This window comes from Cryptomeria japonica, chromosome 10 (assembly GCF_030272615.1).
Source record: "Cryptomeria japonica chromosome 10, Sugi_1.0, whole genome shotgun sequence".
Lineage (NCBI taxonomy): Eukaryota > Viridiplantae > Streptophyta > Pinopsida > Cupressales > Cupressaceae > Cryptomeria > Cryptomeria japonica.
Window position 1 is genome coordinate 256,749,705 of NC_081414.1, and position 23,422 is coordinate 256,773,126.

The 23,422-nt window shown below is 35.7% G+C and overlaps 1 protein-coding gene across 6 annotated transcripts in view; it reads left to right on the forward strand.

Moving 5' to 3' along the window:
- The window catches only part of LOC131059830 (phosphatidylinositol 3-kinase, root isoform), a 244,701-nt gene that overhangs the window by 20,322 nt on the left and 200,957 nt on the right, over nucleotides 1-23,422 (forward strand). For all 6 annotated transcript variants that reach the window (XM_057992864.2, XM_057992870.2, XM_057992865.2 and 3 more), the window contains exons 5-6: nucleotides 9,596-9,754; nucleotides 9,869-10,078. In XM_057992864.2, the coding sequence (XP_057848847.1) occupies nucleotides 9,596-9,754; nucleotides 9,869-10,078 (369 nt within the window). The remainder of the gene's footprint in view (nucleotides 1-9,595; nucleotides 9,755-9,868; nucleotides 10,079-23,422) is intronic.

The following is a 23,422-nucleotide window of genomic DNA, read 5'->3' on the forward strand; positions in this document are numbered from 1 at the left end:
CTCTTCTGAAACTATCTGCTTCTTCAACGTACCCTTGCACTGACCTTGGTTAATCCTCCTCTATCCTTGATGTTCTTGATGGATGATGTGCCTCTCCTTGGCTCTCCTGTGCTTGATGAGGCTTCTTCACGGTCAAGCAATTTCTTCTTTTCTGCCATTTTGTGATTTCTTCATGTGATAGAATGAGGTCCTTGAGGATAGCTTCGTCCATTACGTGCAATTCCTTGAACACTTGAAGTCCTTCAACTTGGAAGTACTTTGATTCCTCTCTCACGCATTTGAAGTGTCCTTGATGACGATGAAACTTGAAGAGGTCGCTCTTGTCCTGACCTAATCTTCCTCCATCTAGATTTTGTTGACCTGCAAAACAAACAAAAGATGATTAAGAATACATGATATATTCATTCTAACATGATATTTCTCACCTTAAATCATCAACAAGAAGGCATTAAGATGAATTTCGTTCAGGACCCTCTACAAGGACAGGCCCTATAATGAGATTCGCTCTTGACCCTTTGGAAGGGTCAGGAGCAAATTTCTTCCTTTAGGTTGAATTCTTCCTTCCTTTCACTTCAATTTGCATTGATTTTCACCTTTCGATCCCTCTCTCATGAAGACATCACTTATTTGACTCCCAAAATGGCCTAAAAGAAGGATTTCGCTTTGGACCTTGGGCAAGGTACATGCCTCAAGAAAAATTCGCTCTAGACCTGTTGATGTGTTTTTATGAGTACGTCGAACATAGAATAAAGTTGCCTAACGGTCACTTCACTCTCTCTTGATCAAAGTGCGATTGCATGCTGAGATTGCAAGAAGTTCAAACAATCGACTCCAAGGTTCCTTTATGCTACAAACGTGACTCAGTTGGCTAATGTGATTGCTGGTAATCCAAGGGGCCTTACGTTTGCATCGTTTTTTCACTTCTTTGCTGTTGCTAGAACTCCATCATCGGATATGGCAATTCTGCGCTGCTGCTGCTTGGGGACTAAAATGAACTGAAAGTAAAAGGGAAAGGGGTTTAGAAGGATCTAAATCTACTCCTAAGGGCAGTGATAACAATGAATAGTGCTCTGGTGGACAAATTCCAAATAAACCAAGCTTTGCTTCGCCAAGTTCAACTACAACTCCGCAAGAACCGGTGCAATCTTCTGGGGATGCTAGAGGATTTTCAAATCGAGAAAGTACATTTGAATACCCAAAAAACGACACAATCCAAACGACCATCCACAATCGAAGTTAGCACAAATTTAGGGGGTTCAGGCTAACTTTACAGTGCAACTTACAATTAGCAAGATGCGAAAAGTATGAACCATGGAAATTCATCAGACACCATTACATTCTCCATTGAAACCAAAGCATTTTATCTAACAACTGATAAAATAAAATTCTACTCTAAGTGAGGAAGGTTAAACCATGCAAGTTTTGAAAAAATAACTTAAGTGGACACCATCAGAGAACAATGTTTCATTGTTATTATCTCAAAAACTTATCGCAACAATTTCATACAAAGCTCCCTCCTTTACAAATGAGGGGGGGTCACCCCTTTAAATAGGCCTCAGGCCATGATTACATGCAAAACCCTAATTAGGGTTTCACCCTAGAAGATTCCCCACTCAAGATGCAACAAGGTGGGAATCAGCAATAAATACCCCATAAAGCCCATATACAATTAATTACAATCCTTCCAAAAATGGACCCATAAAGCATTAATTAACCATTACATTCAAAAAGTGCCCACTATGCAATGAATGTACCCTCGTGCAAAAATCGCCCATGATGCCATAAATGCACCATCATCTCTTGAACGTGACGGTTGCATGCAAAAGGAATCTGCCATAATGCCATAAATGTGACGGCTGCATGCAAAGAGATGCTTCATTAATTTAGCGTGCGTTGACTCGCTGCCACTTGGCGAGAAAATCTTGGATAGAGAAAACTTCAGGAGAGAAGAATTTTCTTGAAGTTTGTCAAACTTTCCTTGCTCTGGAGGAGATTTTTAATGATTTTCCACCATCTCCTATTTTTTAGGAATTTTCCACAAATTAGGGTTCCACGGTCCAGGAGAGAGAAAATTCCCTCACGACTCCAAATCTACCATCATTTTCAAATTCGGATGATTCTTGATGCCCGAGAATGGATTTTTCAAATTTTTCCCTGGGGGGAAATTTCTTGTTCAGTTCATCCCTGATTCCTTCCTTGCCAAGAAATTGTTTTGAAGGAATTCTCCTTTGAAAATAAATTTTTTCCTTACCCCTAAGGAAGGAAATTCTTCATGCCTTACCCAATTTTCATGATTTCCAAGAACTATGTCGTGAAGGAAGGAATTTCCATCACTTAGTCATTTTTTTTTTTTTCAGATTTTCTTCTTCTTGGGCGCAATTCTTTCTCGAGGAAGGAATTTTTTTGTGCTCTTTGAATTCATCACATTCGCAGGGAGCTTTTTGACCAATTTGCCACATTTCCTATTTTTTAGGAATTTTCCTAAAATTTAGTACCCGGGTCCAGGAGATAGAGAATTATCTCACGAGTCCAAATCTGCAAAACTTTCCGGATTCTGATAAGATTTGGTGTCTAAAAATGAAAATTTAAAAAAATTTCTCGAGGGGATTTTTTTGCTTTTCATTCCTCGACCCTTTGAGTTTCATGCCTTATATAAATTTTCAATTTTCAAGCTTAAGCATGGAATTCACCATGTCTTGGAATTTGATCATTTTCCATGCCTCCAAGCACCCCTCAATTTGGCGCTTTCCATTAGTCTAGGGCGCTATTTCCATGTCTCAATCTTCTATGAGATGAAGTTACTATTTTACTCAATCTTCCTTCATAGAAATTCATCTCTCACCCTTACCTTATCAAGATCAAGTCACTTGCCTCCAAAACTGCTTAGAGATAAGTTTTGCTCAAGGGCCTAGGCGAAACATTAGACCTCCTAGGAATTTCGCTCTGGACCCTTTGGAAGGGTCAGCAGTGAAATTTGCATTTTAGCTCAGATTTCATCATCTCTTTGCCTCCAATCACTTCTCAAGGCAAGAATACATCAATCTTCCCTCAACTATGCCATAGGAACCAAGATCTTAGTCTCAACAATGAGCAAAATAGAGGTTTTAGGAAATTTCGCTCTTGACCGTTTGGAAGGGTCAGGAGTGAAATTTGCATTCTTGGCTCAAATTCATCATTGACTTCTCCTCAATTCACTTCTTAAGGCAAGAATATATCAATCCCCCCTCAACCATGTCCTAGGAACAAAAACTTTGATTTGAACAAGGAGGAAATATGTGTTTTTAGGAGAATTCGCTCTGGACCCTTTGGAAGGGTCAGGAGCGAAATTCTTCCTAGGCCCAATTTCTTCATCCATTCATCCTTTCTTTGTCTTGAATTTAACTTACTACACTTCCTCCCATCACCATCAAGTCAATTTTCTATCAAAACAAGGCTTCCCTTGGTGCACTAGGTGAAATTGAGAGTCCATTTAAGGATTTCGCTCTGGACCCTTTGGAAGGGTTAGGAGCTTAGAAAAATTTCGCTCTGGACCTTGTGGAAGGGTTAGGAGTGAAATTGATGTTTTAGGCTCAATTCTCATCCTTTTTCACTTAGCTTGCTTTAGACTTGTCTTTTTTGAATCCCTTCCTTGCCATGTATGTCCACCATCTGATGTCCCTAGTGAAGAAATAAGTCATTTGGAGGATTTTTCTTTGGACCCTTTGGAAGGGTCAGGAGCTTAGAAAAATTTCGCTCTAGACCCTTTGGAAGGGTCAGGAGCGAAATTTGCAATTATTCTCAAATCCTTCACTTTTCATTACTTCACTTTGTTTCACACATCAATACTCTCTCAACCACGCCGTAGGGATAAGGTTTATGAGGCAAATTAGGACCAAGAAGGGAGATATAAGGAAATTCGCTCTGGACCCTTTGGAAGGGTCAGGAGCGAAATTTGACATGTTAGTCTCTCCGTCAGGATTCATATATGGAATATAACATTGAAGTATAAGGAAATGTCACTTATACTTTAAGTTATATTCCATATATATTGTCAGGATGTTTGAGAGTGGTTTCGAACCTCTAGGAGTTATAATGCAAAATCTAGTTTTTGGAGGATTCTTCAATTTTCCAGACTTAGTCAAATTTCAGGATCAGGATGACATTCCAGACTTAGCCAAATTTCAAGACATTTGAGGATCAGGATGACATTCCAGACTCCTTAAGGCGAATTCGCCCTGTCCTTGATGTAAGGGATGGGACCTAAGAGGACATTATGCATTCAACCAAGGTTTGATTTAGCAACTTGAAGTGCGATCGGATAGTACACAAAAAACACCCTAGGAATGATCTAAATAACCCCTAATCACTCAATTGACCTGACCTCTTGAGGAGATCCACCTGACTCAATCCCTTCAATGCAAAGGCTAAGACACCAAAACGACTAACAACAAAACCAAAAGGGCTAACCCCAGAAAGCAAAAAGTGGGGGTCCCCATTTGCAATGGGGCAATGTGTGAATACGTCACAACAGGTTGGTGCTCAGTTGTAGGGATTGGTGTCTCTTTTGGGTTGGTGCGTACGAAATTTGTAAGAAGGTTTTATCCAAGCAATATTTTTCTGTGATTTTCTTCCATAAGGGTTTCCACATAAATTCCCATGTCTCTTGTGTGTGGATTTTTTTGTTATTACTTCCTTTTGATTATTAAAGTTTAATTAGTTAAAAGATTTTCTTATACTGATTCACCCTTCTCCACCAACCCCCTCCCCCTCTCCCAAGTATAAACTTGGGCTCTTCAGAGATTTGTAGTATTTCGATAGATGGCACACTCGTAGAGTACTCGGCGAGTTTCAAAAACTCACCGAGTTTTTGAGCTCTATGAGTTTTTCTGACTTTAACTCGTAGCAAAAACTCGCCGAGTAATCGCCGAGTTCTTTGCAAAAACTCGGCGAGTTTCTTTTAAAAATCCGGCTAGACTAAAAAAAGATGCCCAAACATGTGAAAAAATTTGGTCTCTCCGTCAGGATTCATATATGGAATATAACATTTAAGTATAAGTAAGTTATATTCCATATATATTGTTAGGATATATTGTCAGGATGTTTGAGAGTGGTTTTGGACCTCCAGGAGTTATAATGCAAAATCTAGTTTTTGGAGGATTCTTCAATTTTCCAGACTTAGTCAAATTTCAGGATCCTTCGGCGATGCCCCTTGACCCCAACTTGGGGGCACTGCCTCCAAATCCCAGTCGAAAAATATAGGGGGAAATTACGCTGATGGAAGTAGGGAAAATTTAACCTCCGAGTCTGATTAGGCTCCATATAACAACATAATTAGCATTGAAGAAATCCTGGTATTATACATTTTTGAGTTGAAAGTTTGAAACTATCAGTATGAATGATGAAATTTCAAATATGATGAGAGTTTGAAACTAGTTTTAGCTAGAGCTGGGAAGAGGAAGTTGTATTTACTTTTGGTTTTACAAAAACTATTTACTATTTTGCTTCCAGCCATCAGCGTTTCTCATGAGGATGCGATTTTGTAGACACTTTGCATTTAAATATATTTAGAATCAATTTGTTTCTTTTGTGTTATCATTTATTGACTCATTGGATGCATCTTCTCATTAAATTTTGCAAAAAAATGCATTTTTTATTAAAATTAAGCGTGTTTTTCCGAGTTTTTCTAGAGTTTTCCGCCGAGTTTTTCCAAGTTTTTCCCGAGTTTTCGCCGGTTTTTTTCTCAGGGGCTTGGCGAGTCGAGCCGAGTCACGAGTAGCTCAACTATGGTATTTCCAACCCAATTTTCCCATAAAAAATATGCAAATAAATAATTTAAGAGTTTGTAAGCAAACAATAGTTCATTAATATTGTAATTTGTAACTTGTAAGTTATAGTATTTCAATATTTCTTACTTAGTGTTTGGGAGGATCTTCTTCAAATAGCTATTGTCGAAGAAAAGTGTTTTCCCCTGGCTTGCTCATAGTGTTGCAACTTTGAAATGATGAGGTCTCTCACATCAACCTTAGGATTCATCCTCTCAATGCATGTTGAGAGACCCCCATAGCATTGGAGGTGCATACATATCATTTTTTTTACAGTAGTGAGCCAAGAGGAATTCCATAGGATTGTGGTGGAGTAGTAAAATAGAATCCAAGAGCAAGGTGAAGGTCCCATAGTATATTGTTGAAGTGATCCAAAAACCTAGAGTATCGTTGCAGTTTGCTGGGAGAGCTTGCAGATTGAGCAATGGGATATTAGGATTGTGATGATTAATAAGAGTTTCAGGGTTTGGTTTATACACAAATGGAATACATAGGTGTTAGAATTTTAAAATTGGATCACAAGGGACCCATAAGCTTAAAAGTATGGACAGTATTTACTGAAAAGTCCTTGGAACCTAAAAGAGGAATGCAAACAGTGAAATTTTGCCTTGAAAACCAGCAATGGAAGATAGCAAAATACAGTAGTTTTCACTAAAAAAGCAGTGGCAGGACCGTTGGTACTCTTCTAAAAAGGCCTATCAATAGTGTGAAGGGGGGAGTGTCTTGGAAAGAGTTAAATGGTAGTCCTAGGAGTTTTTTAACATTCAATTCCAATATCATTGGTAGTTAGTCCATAATTAATTCAAGGAAATGCATGCAAACAACACAAAGGCTTTTTGTGGAGGATAGGTGTCCTACTGTTAAACCTGAATTATAACAATGTACTTTGTCTAATGGGACATTTTAAAAGCTACTCGTGGGTCAGATCAAATGCACCTAATTGTCTTGCAATTTGATGAGATACTTGTTTGGTGTCCAAAACATTCTTGTAGTTTACTCGAAAGCTATGGCACTACTAATATTTTTCTCCAAAGAAGAAATACACATTGATAATTAAATTAAACACACTATAGAAGAATCTAATCAAACAATGAATGATTCCACTAGAGTGTGATTATATTGCATAGGATAGAGGGTAAGAAGCAGTGGATTTGCCAATCTTGATTCTTAAATGTAGATTTCTTACAAGATGCCTGCTAACTGATTTCTTTGTTTTTTGAATTCATATTTATACATTCACATTCCAGAAAAAGTTGATAAAATGGAAGAGACATACTAGCTGGGTGTTCAGTAAATGAATGCATCATTGCAGCACAAATTTCTATGTGGAATGGGAATTTGGTCCCATATTTATTTACATCCATAAATTGTGATGCCACAAATCAGGATGCACAAGGCATTAATGCGTGGAGTTTGTTAAAATTAGTCTTAAAAAAGCATGATTATAAGTAATTGAAGTCCCAATAGATGCCAAAACAACCTGCAACACTTCAAGAGACTGTAGGCTTGTGGAGAGATGAGGACATTATGTATATGTCAGCTACTATGAAACCCGAGGATGCGTCCCCAGCCTGAAATCCCCTGTCCTGGTCCCGGGGACGTTTCAGGGACTTGGGGATGGCCAGGGGATGTCCCCCGCCCGTCCCCAAATATATGGGTATTTGTGGGGGATGTCCTGGAAACAGGGGGACGTTTTTCCCAGTTGTGGGGAATGTCCATACGTCCCGGGGACAGTTGGGGATGGCTGGGAAGTCCCCAATCTGTCCCAGGGACAGCTAGACATCCCCCATGACTGGTGCTAATTTAATACATTAAAATATGTCATATTTTTAATTTTTTTTTCCCTTAATAATTTTTTTTTATTTTTTGTTCCGAAATAATTAATAATTAAAAATTGTTTTTTAAATTTTCACCCTAAATGGTTCGAAATATTAAAGAATTAAAAATTAAAAAAGGAACGATATTAATAATTAGATTAATGTTGTTCCCTTTTTAATTTTTAATTTTTAATTTTTTAATACTTTGAACTATCATATTAAATAATTAAATATAATACTTAATAGTCAAGAGTACCAATTTATTTGAATTTATTTTATGGGAGCGATAAAGGTTAAGAGTCTTAAGACTGGAAGTGGAAATCGCTGCAGACTGCATCAGTATCCTCACCGACTTTGACTGGTTATTGGGGTTCAAATTCATGGTTTTTTTTCATTGCATTCAGTCTACCTTTGCCTGCTGTTTGCCGTGGGTAGCGATTGGCTTCATCGGCTAGGGCACTGGTAGCCATTGTTTGGTTCCTTCAGTGGATGCAGATTAGGGGCAGCATTATACTTTTCTTTTTTTTTATTTACTTAGTAGTATTTTGATTTTCATATTGTAATTGACATTGAAACTATATGGCAGCAGTGTAGCCTTTGGGCATTTTGTATGTTATTTCTTTAATATCTATTATGATATGCTTATTGACAACTTGAATGAATTGATATCCTGAATTATGAATGCATATTGAGTATTGACAATGTTGTATGTTCAAAATTTACATGCTATATCCATGTTTTCATATGAATATAATGTATATATGCATGCTTTATCCATGTTTTCATATATGCATTTAGAATTTTCGTATATATTTTAAATTTTACCTTTATTTTATATAGCCGTCCTCCCCCCCCCACCTTTCCCCAAATTTGTCAAAAAATCTGCCATCCTGGAAACTCGTCCCCCTGTCCCCTGCCGTCCCCGTCCCGGAAACTTGGGGTAACAGAGATCAGCTATTCAAAGTTTATTATTAAGTTAAGATATTAACCGAGCTGGAGAGTCTTGTCACCTGGATCACATTTGATGTCTATGATGTTTTTTGGAAGTTAACTGTTTTCTCTTTTAACTTAGTGTTTTCCTTTATACTTTGTGTACTAATTCTGGCACCACAGTTCCCCTTTACTAGTTCAAGAAATACGTTTAGCATGGATATTGCTAATATTTTTATGTAATTTTTGCAGTTTTTCTTCAAGATGTTGATATTTGAGTTGCATATGACTGAGCATAGTTCAATATTACCCATTGTTTTGTCATACAAGTAATTGTTTCCCATGAATGTGAAGGCAGTTGTCTCTTTTTCCAAAGATGACTTCATGATATTAAAAAAGAGAAAAAAACAATACAGCCAAGCTCAATTAATGCCATCTATGTGCTATGGATATGGGGTGTATAATTGGCCTCCTAACTGTCAACTCAATTTCATTGATTCTTATTGTGCAATGTGGGGAAACCCTTAAGAATGAATGTTTGAATTAGTCTTGATAGATTTTGTGAATTGGTCTTGTTGGATCTTGTGTAACTAATCATTCGTGTGGGGAAGGTGGAAAAAGAAATATCCATGTTCTTACTGCAACCTTACTATAGGGTCTTGCATTTCAAAAGTAAATTGGCATTATATACCCATTGTAGTTCTCTTCTTCAAGATAATTTGTTCTATTTAGTTAAGATTACTCAATGTTGGTTTTTGTTTGCTATATGCTATAAAGGTTGTCTATGAGGAATTCCAGGATGCATTTCGAAACATATAGAATATATATGCTTAACCTAAAGCAGTTGCCATTTCGTTTTGCACAATGTGGGCTAGAAAAACTATAACTGATTCAATGACCAACTACTAAGCTGATGCATTTTGTTTCGAGTCCTGAAAAGAATACCATTTATCATTTTCTTCATTCATCAGATCACAGCTGATCTTTGGAATAGTTTAAACAATTATGATGAACATGGTGGACTGACATGGCCATTTGAAACTGCAGGTTTGGGATGTATCTTCTTCTAAGCAGGATGTGGTGGTTGGGGGTGCAACCCTGCGCCTTTTCAACAGCAAGAAACAACTTAAAACAGGACAACAGAAACTCAGGCTCTGCCTTGGGAGAGAAGCAGATGGTTCAGTGGATAGTACTACGCCAGGAAAGGTTTAACTAATTATAATGCAGTGAAATGTCATATGTTAACTAAGAAAATGCTTATAGATGGAATCCAATAAGTAGTATGTTAGAATAATGTTGCTACTAACTATTATGATATAGGTACCTAAGCAAGAATGCGGAGAGATTGAACGCTTGGAGAAGCTAGAAAATAAATATGAGCGAGGCCAGATTCAACGCATTGATTGGCTTGATGAACTCACATTCAAGGCTATTAGGGAAATTAAAGAGAGAGAAAGACAACGCATTGGAATGTCACATCTACATCTCATTGTCTATCTTTGGCCTTTTGAGCATCCAGTTTGTTTCCAGGTTGGTTGGTTTACTTAAGCAGGTGATTGTAATAGGGGAGGCCATTATTATTTATTTATTTATTTTGCTTGAACACTTTTTACATTTTTTTTGATTGTGTTCTATGGGTCGAATGTTTTTTCATATATATAATATAACATTTGTCCAACATCATATCTTATCTTTTGTCAATGAATAAGGTGCTTTGCTGTTACTATGCATTGATATTCTATCAAGCTTTTATAGTTTTTAAGCATTTATATGCTAAAAAGGTCCTTTTTTCAATAGGGCAAAATTAAAGAGCACAATGAAGAAAATTACTATGTTACATCAAGATTTTGGGATGGGGATGATAGGATACAAGGAATGAGTTTCGGGGATGGTAGGGGATGGGAGGCCTTTTTTTTGGGGGGGATAAATAGGGAAATTTTGAAAAAGTAGAGGACTTCAAATATTCATATGACAAGGTATTCACCATATTTATAATATAACCAACCTGTTACTACAAATAATGATATACTTCTTTAACCAAACATTAAGGACCTATAAACTTTTTGTAAACCTAAGAGCTTCAATTCAATACCAAAGTTTATATGGCCAAACTCCGTTTCTTTAATTTCTTACTCTTAAAAAAATACCTAATAATTATCTCCCAAAATTGTGGTATAGAATGTTCTACTCATCCTAAAAGTACATAACGTCTCTGATCATGATACAAATGAATTCTCTCATGATACAAATTAATATCCTATCTAGTGTCTACTCATTTGAAAGATAAAGAAATAAAAAATTGAATCAAGGGAACTGTGCAACTATAATCTGAAATTAAAGCTATTAGTAGGATCGAGACACAGAGTTATAGACCTTATAAACTTCTTTTATTAACCAAACAAAAAAAAGTGTGTGTGAATGAGGTCAAAGATTGTAATGTCCCCTTCCAATGTTGCCCTAGAATCACATTTACAACAAGTTAGGGTCAGGGTTACATCTTTACCAAGAAAGAAATCACCTTAAACAATATGATCCTGGATTTGAATCTTGCAAACATAACCAAGGGAACACACACACACACACACACATATGTACATACATACATACATACACACACACATACATATATACGCACATACATATACACACACACACACATACATACACACATACATACATACATACATACATATACATACATACATATGTATGTATGTATGTATGTATGTATGTACACACACACACACACACACACAATAATATTTATATATCTATAATATTATTTAAACACATTAGGGTTTGGGGGAAGAAGCTTGATAGGTCCGCCTGAAGCCATCCCACACTAAGCCCAAGAGCGGTACTTTGGCCCTCTTGGCTCCGGTGGCGGGCAACACAGACATCTACTCGGGGTGGCCTACCTAGTGGGGTGCTTGTACCTGCTTTTCCTGTCCACGTCTCATTTCCTAAGATCAATAGCCATCATTGTAGAGTCGGAGAGGAGATTATAACAGGGGTTTCTTGATTGTCCTATCTAAGCCCAAGAGCGGAGCTTTGGCCCTCTTAGCCTTGTGACAAGCAACATGGACATCCACTCGGGGTGGTCTACTTAGATGGCAATCCTCATGATTCCCCTCTTCCTTACACCTCCTTCCATACATTTTAGGGGTTTACAAACAGATTTATTAATCACACATATGCAGTTGATATCCAATCATACATATGCCTATATAAGAAATAAATATTGACAATTAATATATAAGTAAATATATACTGCAAGCACAATTATTCAGATTGTTAGATGCTGATTATAGCAGGTTTGAATTAGGTTAATGAGAATCTGATCCTGATTATATTATTTCTGTTTACACAATTTCTGAATCTGCTTATTGTTTGCTAATTGCTGTACTTAATTCTTAGCCGATGCTGCTTCCTTTCAAATGCTGATCCTTGTGCTTTATATCTTCTCACACCTTGAAGAGGCATGTCTCTTCCACAAGGGTAACTGCTTGCAATGGTTGTGCCTTATTTTTATGCCCTTTGACTTCTCATCTATCACATCACTTGGAGTTAGTTAATCCTTGCCCTAACTAATCCTGACCGGACTTGTTGACCCTTCATTCCTTTGTTGAGTGATATTATCGCTGGTATAGACTTCTGATTGGGAAATCGTGAGCGTTTGCATCAAGTCGACTTCCTCATGATGCGCCTGTTCTTCTTATGGTACGGTCCTGACAAAGATATTTCCCACCACTGAATTCTCTCCTCTTGCTCATTATGGAAAACACAATTTCTACCTTACCCAAAGTTCTCCCATGCAGGTCTCACTTGTCATCACACATGACAGTAATTGATCTAGCAGTCACCTCACTCACTACTCATTGTTTTTCCCACCATTCTGTTTCTGTCACTTTAGGAGGTCAAAGTGACCTCATAACTTCAGTATTGCAAGAATGAGTAATCATCCGCAGTGCCTGGCTGCATGCAAGGTACAAACAGAAGAAAAACCCCCTGCCAATGTGTTTATAGGCAAACCCACTACCTTCAATACAGGATGAGATGCCGTTAAAGTCTGGGAATGTGCAATCATTTGCAAGTGAATGATGACAGAACTTGTTTTTTAATTTGTTATTTAGCAGATGGTTTTTTTTTTCTAAGTTTTTTTGCATGGGGATGGTTGGTCCTCGGGATGGCCATGGATATCTTTGTTGTCTTGGGGACAGCTTACTGTCTCTGTTGTTTCCTGGCATTCCTTCAGACATTTTCAAAATGTTTTTTTTTGTAGGTAAAGGGGTTTAGGAGATGATGGGGATGTTTGCAAGGTGGCCTCGCTTCACTAGAATATATCCAGTATGAGGATGCTGGCTTGTTGTCCTTGCCGTTTCTTGGTGTTTTTTCAAATGTTTTGGACATGTTTCTTATAAGCAAAGGTGTTTAGGGGATTGTGGCGGGATGTTTCCAAGTCATCTCTGCATCCTTGGAGCATCCCCACCATGGGGACACATGAAAAATGGTAGGGGACGCATCCCTGGTTTTCCTTGGAAAATTACAAAATAAGCAGAAACTAAATCTCTGGTAGTAGCAAATGCTAAGATCACTAATTACAAGGATGATATAGAATGAAGAGACATGGCCCTATATAGTCAGGGGAAATTACTGATGTGACTTTTTCAAATGGAAATTTGATCATTTTACCTTAAACAAAAGCTTATATTATCTCATCTTGACCTGTCTAAAAATAAATTTGTACCTTTTGAAAGATGATCATATATTTACTTTTCTTGAACCAAATAAGATCTTGTTAAAGTTTCTTTTTGTTCCTCACTACCGAGTTGACAGGAATGAAGTTTCCTTTGGCTCAATGGATCACTCATGTAAGATACTTAATATTCTTGGGAATAAAATATCCCTCAAATCTATTCATATAAAGATCTTTATGGACGTGATTAAAATTATGGACTATTACAACTTGAGGACTGGATATTAAAAGGTTTTTGGACCATGTTGAGACTAATTTTGATACCCCCTTTGATATAAATATGCAGAATTTTCAGAACAAATGCTGTAAGTGTACCATGATATGATGCCCACTACTCAGCTTAATTATCTTTCCAGATCTAGACTCAAATTCTTCAAAATGATATTTTGTAATGATTACCCCTGATTTTTTTTTTTGAAATCTATATGATGCAATATTAAAAACCAATGAAGAGTAACTTGGTGTTGTTCGCTTCAGTTTGTATTCATGATAATAATCAACATATAACGAAATACATTTTCATAAAGGCATAGAATAGCAAGAGTAGATTGTAACTAAACCTCAATCATGTTAATGCATGATAGCCTCAGTAAGATAAATGATTGAATGAGAGATAAATGAAGTCTCTCATTCAATCATCTATCTTATCGATAGACTATGATAAAGACAGACTATGATAAAGACTTCAAGTTATCGTTCCTTCATTTGATGATTATTCTTCGATTTATATATATTCAACCTTACTTGTAAATTCCAATCAATGCTTAACTACCGATAATTATCAGTTATAAATCTCATAGCACAGAATACCGATTGGTATCGGTTTACATTGAATTGTATGCACACCGATTAATATCGGTTAAACATATTAACTGTGTGAACACCGATTGTTATCGGGTTTAGTTTATAACTAAATACATACTGATTAGTATCGGTTGTCTTGCTTATGGTATACACGCCGATTAGTATCGGGTGATTTGTTAAGTTTTATACACCGATTGGTAAATACAATGATAAATGAAAAGGTGCGATCAAGTAATATCTTGATCAGTCATGTCTAATAGACATGACCGGTCAAGGTATTGCTTGATCCTCCTTGCATACATATATATATCAATCGGCATTTGTGAGAAGGACATTGAAATCGATAAATGCTCTTTTCATCTGCAACATACAAGACAATAATCAGATTTATTATATTAAAGATATAACACATACTTGTAAGAAAAGATAACCTTGAATATAACTTGCATCTTGAATTGAAAATTGAATAACATTTACAAATCAAGCTTCATAGGACATTGCCAAAGATTACAAATCAGATTTCAATTAACAGTATTCTAAAAATCAGTTTAAACATTCAAATTGCAGACCTGATACAATTTCCATTCACTAAGACGGCAGCTCAGAGATGTGTCTAGCACCCAAGCAAGGCATAAATGGACTAAGGCAATTTATTGAATTGATAAAAAGGTCTCTAGCTGCTCCAAATCTGCTTCAGCTCTCACTGTTTGTTAACAGCAGTTGTAAACTCAGAAATTTCTCTCTTTTCGATGCTTAGAAAACCCATTAAACATTTTTCTCAAAGCCCGCAATCTAGCAAGGAGATGTTGCCAAGCTTCTAGGGGCGATTTGGCATAAATAAATCAGTTATTCAAATCTTGCAAACAATAACTCCAAAGACAACACCCAGCCAAGAGGAGCACAATAGAAAGATACTCAGAATGATTGTCTTCAATCGTCAAAAGGTATGAACAGAAATATGATGACCATTACCTTTGAAAGTGCACTTCAAAACTCTGAAACTCACTCCGGTTCTCTGAAAATGCATCTAATTTTCTCCAAAGTGAAAGTTCCTCAGCTGGTTTGTACTGAAATTTTTCTGATTTTTCAAGCTGCTGATTGAAGTTTAAAGATAGTTTCTCTGAAGTTTTAGGTTTTCCTTTTGATGACAATATTGCATAGGGTTTAAGTGTGAAAGAATGCCAAGAAACAAAACTTTGAACCATAAAATGCAGAAATATAATAACTGATAATTAATTCTTAGAATTCTGATTTAGGAACAGCAATTACACATTTATCAGATTCAAGAATTGTAATGCACCAAAGCAACAAAATGCCTACTAGGCTTTCGACGCCTATCTTGGAAAAGGTTTATTGAGGAATTTTGGAAAAGAAGTACAGTCTATGAGCTTCCAGCTGCTGTAGGATGCCCCAATGAGTTTTATTTGATCCAACAATAATTATTGAAAACAAATCCTAGAGATCCACTAAGTTCCATGCTTGGGATTATTACAACTACCAACAATTCAACAATTTGGATGAGAAATATGATCTTGTCAGCTACTGAAATTATTATTTTGCTGTTGTGAAGTGCTGCAAATAAGAATGGCATGAAATTTCAACCCTCAATTGACTGAATCGAACAATTATAACATCCTGGGGGGTTTGTAAGTGGTACGGCCTGCTATGGGAGGGTACGGCTGCTGCAAATGAGGGTATAGCTGCCTTCTAAAGTCTCCAATCCCTCTCCAATCTGCAAATAATTCTCTAAAACTGCTGAACAAGTCTGCATTGAAGCACAATTAGGAATTCTGAATGAATTCTTCCATTATGTGAATTGGGGTATTGTCCAAATCCACTTGTTTTCAAGGAGTTTTCGTTCCTCAAAGTTGCTATTTTGCTGAAATGTGTTGCAGAGCACAATTCCCAAAAAGTTGATTGTAAAAATGATTGAAAGATGAATGAATGAAGCCTCCTCATGTCTTTTTAACAACTCCAAACCCTAATTTGATTTTAGGGTTGCAAGACTTTATTTAAATAAAGTTTATTAAACTTTATTTCATCCTCTTATTAACTTTATTTCATTCCCTTATGTCTCCCTCAAGATGGACGACCCCCTTAGACTCCCTTTATTAAAAGGATTAAGTTGTTTTTAAAAACAACTTAACTCATGTCTCCTAGGCATCATGGCACAAGGGGGCCCCTTTATTATAATTTATTATAATATAAAGTGACTTAATTAAATCACTTGAATTTTATTTAAATCAAACTTTAGATAATAATTTATTTAATCCAGATTTATTTATAAATCTATCACCTGGACTCCAAACTGACAAGTGAATGCTGTCACCTGTCCAAGGATGATGATTGGATGTGGCAGTGCAATTGGCAGTCTCCTCGTAAAAAGTAGGGATTCTTCTAAAAATAAGGAGACTATCTCAAATCGATGATAAACACTCCTAAGCCACCCTGCTATGCTCCTCGACCCTTTGGTGGTCAAACAGTCAACCGACAGTCTCCTAAAAAATAGGAAATTGCCCTAGAACACCCAAAACGTGTCCAATACTCCTTAGAAGGTCACCAAACTCCCAAATGGGTTCCTTATCTACCACGTTAGCCCACGGGAACCTTGATTATAGGCTAACCCATGCTGACAACTGGATTGTCCAAGGAAGGAACATTACACAAACTCATTCCACACATCAAAAACACACACCACACCAAAATTTACAAACTGAATTTAAAAAAAAACTTAAGATCTTCATTCTAACTTAAGCAAAATGATAGAAATCAGGAAATATGTGAAAACCAATGTGACCCTTGAAGTAGGATCACTCCTTCCAGCTAGGGAGGATCTCGCAACATCAAAACCAGCAAGCAAAGTTGAGCGTTTTTCGTCCTCAACTAGCAGAAAATAAAACCTTGGAAGCAACCCAGGGACATCTTGTTATGTTGCCTAAAGAAAGATGATCAAATGAGAGCCAAAAAGGTGAATATATAGAAGAGGGGAGGAAATTAGGGCAACACAAACTTGAAATCACTTTTCCCTCCAATAAACCTCATGCCCATTTGAAGAAATTTTTAATTTAATTTCAATTTCATATGCCTCCCTTCCTAGGCGTCCCCTTTTGGAGGCTTAAATTTAGCTAGAAAAAGATAAATCACATAATTCTTGGCATCCCATTAAGACATAAAAGGCCCCCTTTTTAAAAACAACATTACGCAACTAGGCCAAGGGGTATAAATCACTTAAGTCATTAAGCAACAATATCAAAGACTTAGGTGACAAAAATCAAAATATATTTCTCTGAACATAATAAAACTTCACCTAATGCCTAACCCCTGCTAGAAAGCACTGGAAACCACCACTAGGCCCTGCATAGGCCTTGAGTCCCCTAACCAACTCCACTTAGCCTATAGGAACTCTGTAAATGGCCTTGAGTCCCCTAACCAACTCCACTTAGCCTATAGGAACTCTGTAAATGGCTAATGGGCTCCCAAATTGATCAGGTGCAAGAAGGGGACATTACATATTTGAAAATGAAAATAGCAACAAAGAACCAAATAGTGGGAAGGCATTCTTGTGGAACATAGATAATTATTTGAGACCTAAGAATTTCATAGGATAATGTCATTGTGCAATGCTTTTTGTTTCCAACATTTTGAGTCCCCTTTTAGACCACTCTTTAGGGAGATATTGAATCAAAGATATGATTTCTGGATTGCTTTCATTGCTTCTTAAATACATGATATAATTGGGTTTTTAGGTGTTTGGAGAGAGTTGGTTCGAAAGATTAAAAATGCAATTGTATAATGAAAGGATTTTAGTGTGTTCATAATTATTTTTAGCGGATAGGCTATTATATGGTGGGAAACTCACCGGAATCGTCTATGTCTAATGCTAGGAATTTGAGGCATTGTCAGATTTATCCACTGAAGGAATGCTGAGGTCTTACGTGGCAAGTAGGATGATCTGAAAAAAGAAGGCACAATTGCAAGGCTTTTAGATTTCAAGTCTGAGGCATGATTTCATGGTAGAGCTGAAGCGTATATCGTGGAACCATTCTGCCATTCGGCATTCTCTTGTCTTCTTTGCAAGGAAGGTGGATAATCTATGCCAATGTTGTCGCTAGGCCATCAACCCAATAAAAGAGTTGTTTGATTGGGATTTGAAGAGTAGAATACTGAGTTTTAAAACGTAGAACAAGGAGACCTCTCAGCTGCTGCTTAATCAGTCATTTTACCAGTTCTTGTTAGCACATACCATCCAAGCTGTACCGAATTTATCCACTGAAACTTCCTCTGCAGTGGTGTTTAGTGAGGTAGATAATTCTAATAGAATATTAAGACCTCAAGAACATATTTCATTGGTGATGAGGAGGAAGAGGAGGATGCAAATGTGAAGTTGCACTCAACAAATTTGTGCTGGGAATGCGATGTGAATGCAAAGGTTTTGGATGCCATTGACACACTCGCAGGGCCATTTGCGGGGTGAAGTTCAGCTCTGCTCAGAATGGAGTGATAGAAGGCAGAATGCAGACATGAAATGGTGGTACAGAGAATTGAATCTGAGTATCCTGTCTACAGTTTCTTTAGCCATGAATTTGGTGGAAAATGGGCAGCTCAAGCAAATAAGAGTTTATTTTCAGTAGATTCCTCCCAATACGATTAGAGGGTTTGGCTAGTGTTTTGTAACATAGAATAGATTGTAGGAGCTCACAAATATATCAGCAAATCGAGCCTCCACCTGAATTTCTTTGAATCAACACTTCTGCTTACCCTACAGGTATCCTATTTGGCGCCTTATTTATTTTTTCTCACCATTTTTCTTTTATGCTGCTCTCTTTACTCTCTCATTTCGAAATAGCATATAAATGTTTCTAAATTTGTTCTTCCGATTGCTAGGGTTACCGCCCACTCTCTTTTTCTTACCCAATATTTTGTTTTTCTTTCTTTTCTATTGAATCTGCATCCTTAACATTGTAAATGTCTTCAACATTCATACAGTATATGATTGTTTGTTCCATTTTAATTTTCAGCATCCGATATTCAATTGGCTTGTACAACTTTTAGATTGTTGATGACGTTCGTTCCCTCTTTAATTTGCAAATCACTCGTTCTAGATGATTCTTTATTTTTTTCACCTATGCAACTATTTTCAAATTAGAGGATGTGGAAGAATGAATTGGAAGCCTTTAAGGTCATGTGGTGCAAAACTGGGAAACAGAATAATGTGATATTTTTTCTCTCTTTTTAAGCATAATACATAGAGAAAATAACTATTAAAATCGAAATAATTTACTCTTGTGATCTAATTAGTGATTATGGGAAAAGAACTATCTGGTATGTACATACATTTGTATGCTTATCCTTATTTTCTGTTTATAAGGAATTGATTTTAGATTTTAGATTTTGTCAAATGGTTGGGTTTAGCTTAGAATTACTTATGTAAGTCTAAATCTAATTTTTATGACTTAAAGCTGTTGATGAATATGAACTAACCAACTATGAATTTTTGGAATTCACTTTGTCTCATTTATATCTCTTTCAACGAGGCTTAAGGTAATTACCATACAGTTTCGTTGTAAATGTACATTATTAATGATTTTTTTGTAGTTTCTAACAACCTCCTTTACGTTGTATAAATTCTCTCTTCACCATAACGAAATCATTAAATTATGTTCTGTTCTTCTCACATTTGGTATCAGAGCTTTACCTGATCAGAAGAATTGATATAGAATAGATATATTAGATGGAATTCATAAACACAAAGTATCGCTACAGAAGTACAACCACTTTATAACTTCGAGAGAAATTATGCTTGGATCAATAATACGCTTGAGGGGAATATACCTGCCCTATTAATGATAAAGAGAATACACAAAAATTAATCAATTTAGTCCTACTTCTTTGGCCCACACTATAGCACAAAGATAGACTTTTGTTGTACACATGCTAAAAAATTCTTAAGGATATCAATCACTGTCAGCGTGGATGAGTGCATTCTTCAGTATGTGACAGAAGGGTTGCCCAGCAATAGACTTATTTTCGATTACATTGAAGCAATTGTTCAGCATCTTCGAGCAAATAGCACCAATTGGATTGATGTAATACCTCACTTGTGTTTATTGTAAACATATATTGTAAAAGCATTTCAAGTAACAAATTTTGCACAATTTATTGGTTTAAATTAAGTTGCATACATTCATATTCAATTTCTTTTACATGTCAAGATCATATAACTTATATTGTAAACAATTACAGCTAACAATTCCAATATTAATTTCTTGCGACTCTTCAGCCTCCTAATATACAACTCAAAGTATATCACACTATTGGCATAACCATTGCACCTGAATTGGTGCAAGTGCTAGTTATGTTTAAGGCTATGAATAAGAGGCCTCTAAGAATTACTTAATTTATCTCATCCCCATTAACATCGATATTGTTAACATGCATATTTTCTATAGCATCTCTCAGGTGTTTCTTTAAATAGTGGTATGAGATAGAATGTACAATCTAAAACGGTATAGATCTGAATTCTCTATGTCTGTAACAGCAGTTCCAGAATAGTCTTCATTTTATGTAAAGCCAAAACTTATACAACTTCAACCTTCTACAAAACTTAATGGCAGTATTTTGATGAGAAATGTATTGAGGATATACCACAGTTTTCTTAATTTGAAACAAGTGAATGGTCAGTGTTTTGGCAATTATCATTATGTGGTATTTCATTGAACATTTGTTCAAATTGCAAAAAAATTTAGCCAGCACATTTCAAGACCCTCCATTTCACTACATTGATGCGAAGAATTGAGTCACTCTCAATGTCCACGACTCCATAGAGTCAATCTTTTTCTTCAAACGCAGCTTCAGCCCCTCATAGAATGCTTTAAACTTTGCTTCATTATTAGATCCCTGGGGAAGCCACTGTGAAAGAGCCTAGATAAGGAATATCGACTTATTCCTTATGATACACCCAGCACTAGAGATCCTGGGATTGCCATGTGAGGCTTTCATTCTACCTCTTGAAGGGGCTATCAAAAAGCTATATTAATAGCATATTATTTGTACTATATTAATATCAAAACTAACATTGATAGTATTTATATATATACTATACAAATCATATTATCTATACAAAACTAATATTGACAAGATTTATATATATGGTTATACTATACTATACAAACGTTACCGTCTATATGAAAATAAATAGTAAGTTAAATTCATAGCTCATTTTTTTGATATTTAGCTGATAGGTTATATGGTGTGGGCATTGCCCATCGTATTTAAGTATTTCTCATGCCTGAAAAGAATTCTGACTGGTGAGAAAAATGATCGACCATTTAAAACAGTTCTTGCCATTCCTCATTGAGAATAAATTATGCTTTTGTGGGTACGAAAATGTCAAAGTCGGCACAGAGTAGTGCATTTGTGTAGTTGGCTTTTTGATTTTGAATGACAGATGACATGACAGAAAGAAGATAATGCTAACTCAAATATGAATGGAGTACATTTTTCATTTAACGAATGATTGACATGAGAGTGGGTAGTTTTACCGTTTCTCTTAAATTTTTAATAAAACAGTAAAAACTGCTATTACTAATAAAACTCAGTAAAAAGTGCTACTCTAATTACTGATTTTTCCATTTCTCTTAAATTATTAATCTCATTTACCTTTAAGTTTACTAAATGTTATCAGCCCATGGCATTTTTGGGGTTTTCTTTTAACTAAATGTTTTCTAGAATTAAATTTATAATAATTATTTAAATCTCATAATAAAGGAATTCTCTTTTAATTCAAATTCAAGAGTTTAATAATTAATATTTTAATTTGATTAATTTTTTAAATATTTATCTTGATGTATTGGAAAGATTTAATTCTTTTATATTATTTTCATATCTTGTTTTACTGGTGTATATATTATAATTTTATTAATAACAAATGTTAAAGCTTTAAACTTATAAAATTTAAATACCAACACTAAAATACTATCAAGTTTTTGTCAGTCAAAAATGTCTACTGTTATTTCATTGGTCCTGCAATATAAGCTTAGTCTATACGTTTTAGCAACAATAAACCTCTTGTCAAATTTATAATAAATTTTATATAAATTATAATCGGCATAACCATTGCACCTTCTTTCGGTGCAATTAATAGTATTTTACTGAATTACTATACCTAAATATCTATACCATCACAATAATGTCTATACCCTACAAAAAATATTGTAGAAATGATATTTTGTATTTTAGCTTTAATATGTTAAATAATTATGAGTTGAGAATCTAGTTAATGCATAAATATGTTAAATTAAGTAAAATTTAAAATAAAGTTGCCAATAGAGGGGTAGAGCAAAACATGATATAACTGAGTCATCTTCTGCTGAGCTTTGAAATGAAACATGTCACATGATACTGAGTTGAGAATATTAGCCAAGAGCAGAAAATGTTCAATGGTTTAGGGTTTCATTTGAATTTTTGAGTAGAAAGTGTTCTTTGTTTGCCTCAAGTCTTTTGTTGTGACTCCTTTATTGTTGGCTGTGATTTGTTAGAAACACATTGAAACTGTTAAATGATCATTGTTCCCCCAATGCTAGTTTTTTGCTGTTACTTTTATGTTGGAATTGTCTTGGAGTTGATTTGAAATTGCCACATCCACCTTGGAATCACTTGGATATGCCCTTGACCATTTATACACGATTTTGGCATCTCAAATCCGAACCCTGCCCAATTCCACAGTCAAATCACATGATTCCATTTTCAAGACTAATCATACTCAGAAATGCAGGGTTTTCTTGCTGATTCATTAACATAATTTTTTGGGAGCCACAACAGCTGAGATGAGTTCCAGTTTAGGTTTTGCACTGTTAAGTTATAAACTATGAAAAATGTTGATTTTAAGTTTTTATACACACTAATATGTTTAGTATTTATGTTAGCGTTTCATGTCAAATGATGTGAATGACCATGAAGTCGACTTGACATGGGAAATTTAGTACATTTTCTTCTTTTTTGAAAAATTGAATAGTTTGTGTTTTCAAGTTTGTGGAACTTTTACTCATTTTTTGGTTTTTTGACAAGGATATTCTTATACATTGTCTTGTCAATTTTTAGTTATGTGACTTCAGCTAGAAGGAAGCTAGTATGGACGCTATATAATCAATGTTGGGGGTGTTTTGGTAACTCAAAATAGATACCTGGGTTAATGAGACAGCCTAGTCTAAATGATGAGGCTTTCCAAGATGGTCAAAGTTGGCTGAAGAATCTGAAATTGATTGCTGAAGAATTTGAAATTGATATGGGTTGCTAATAGCCAAATGAAAAGCTGA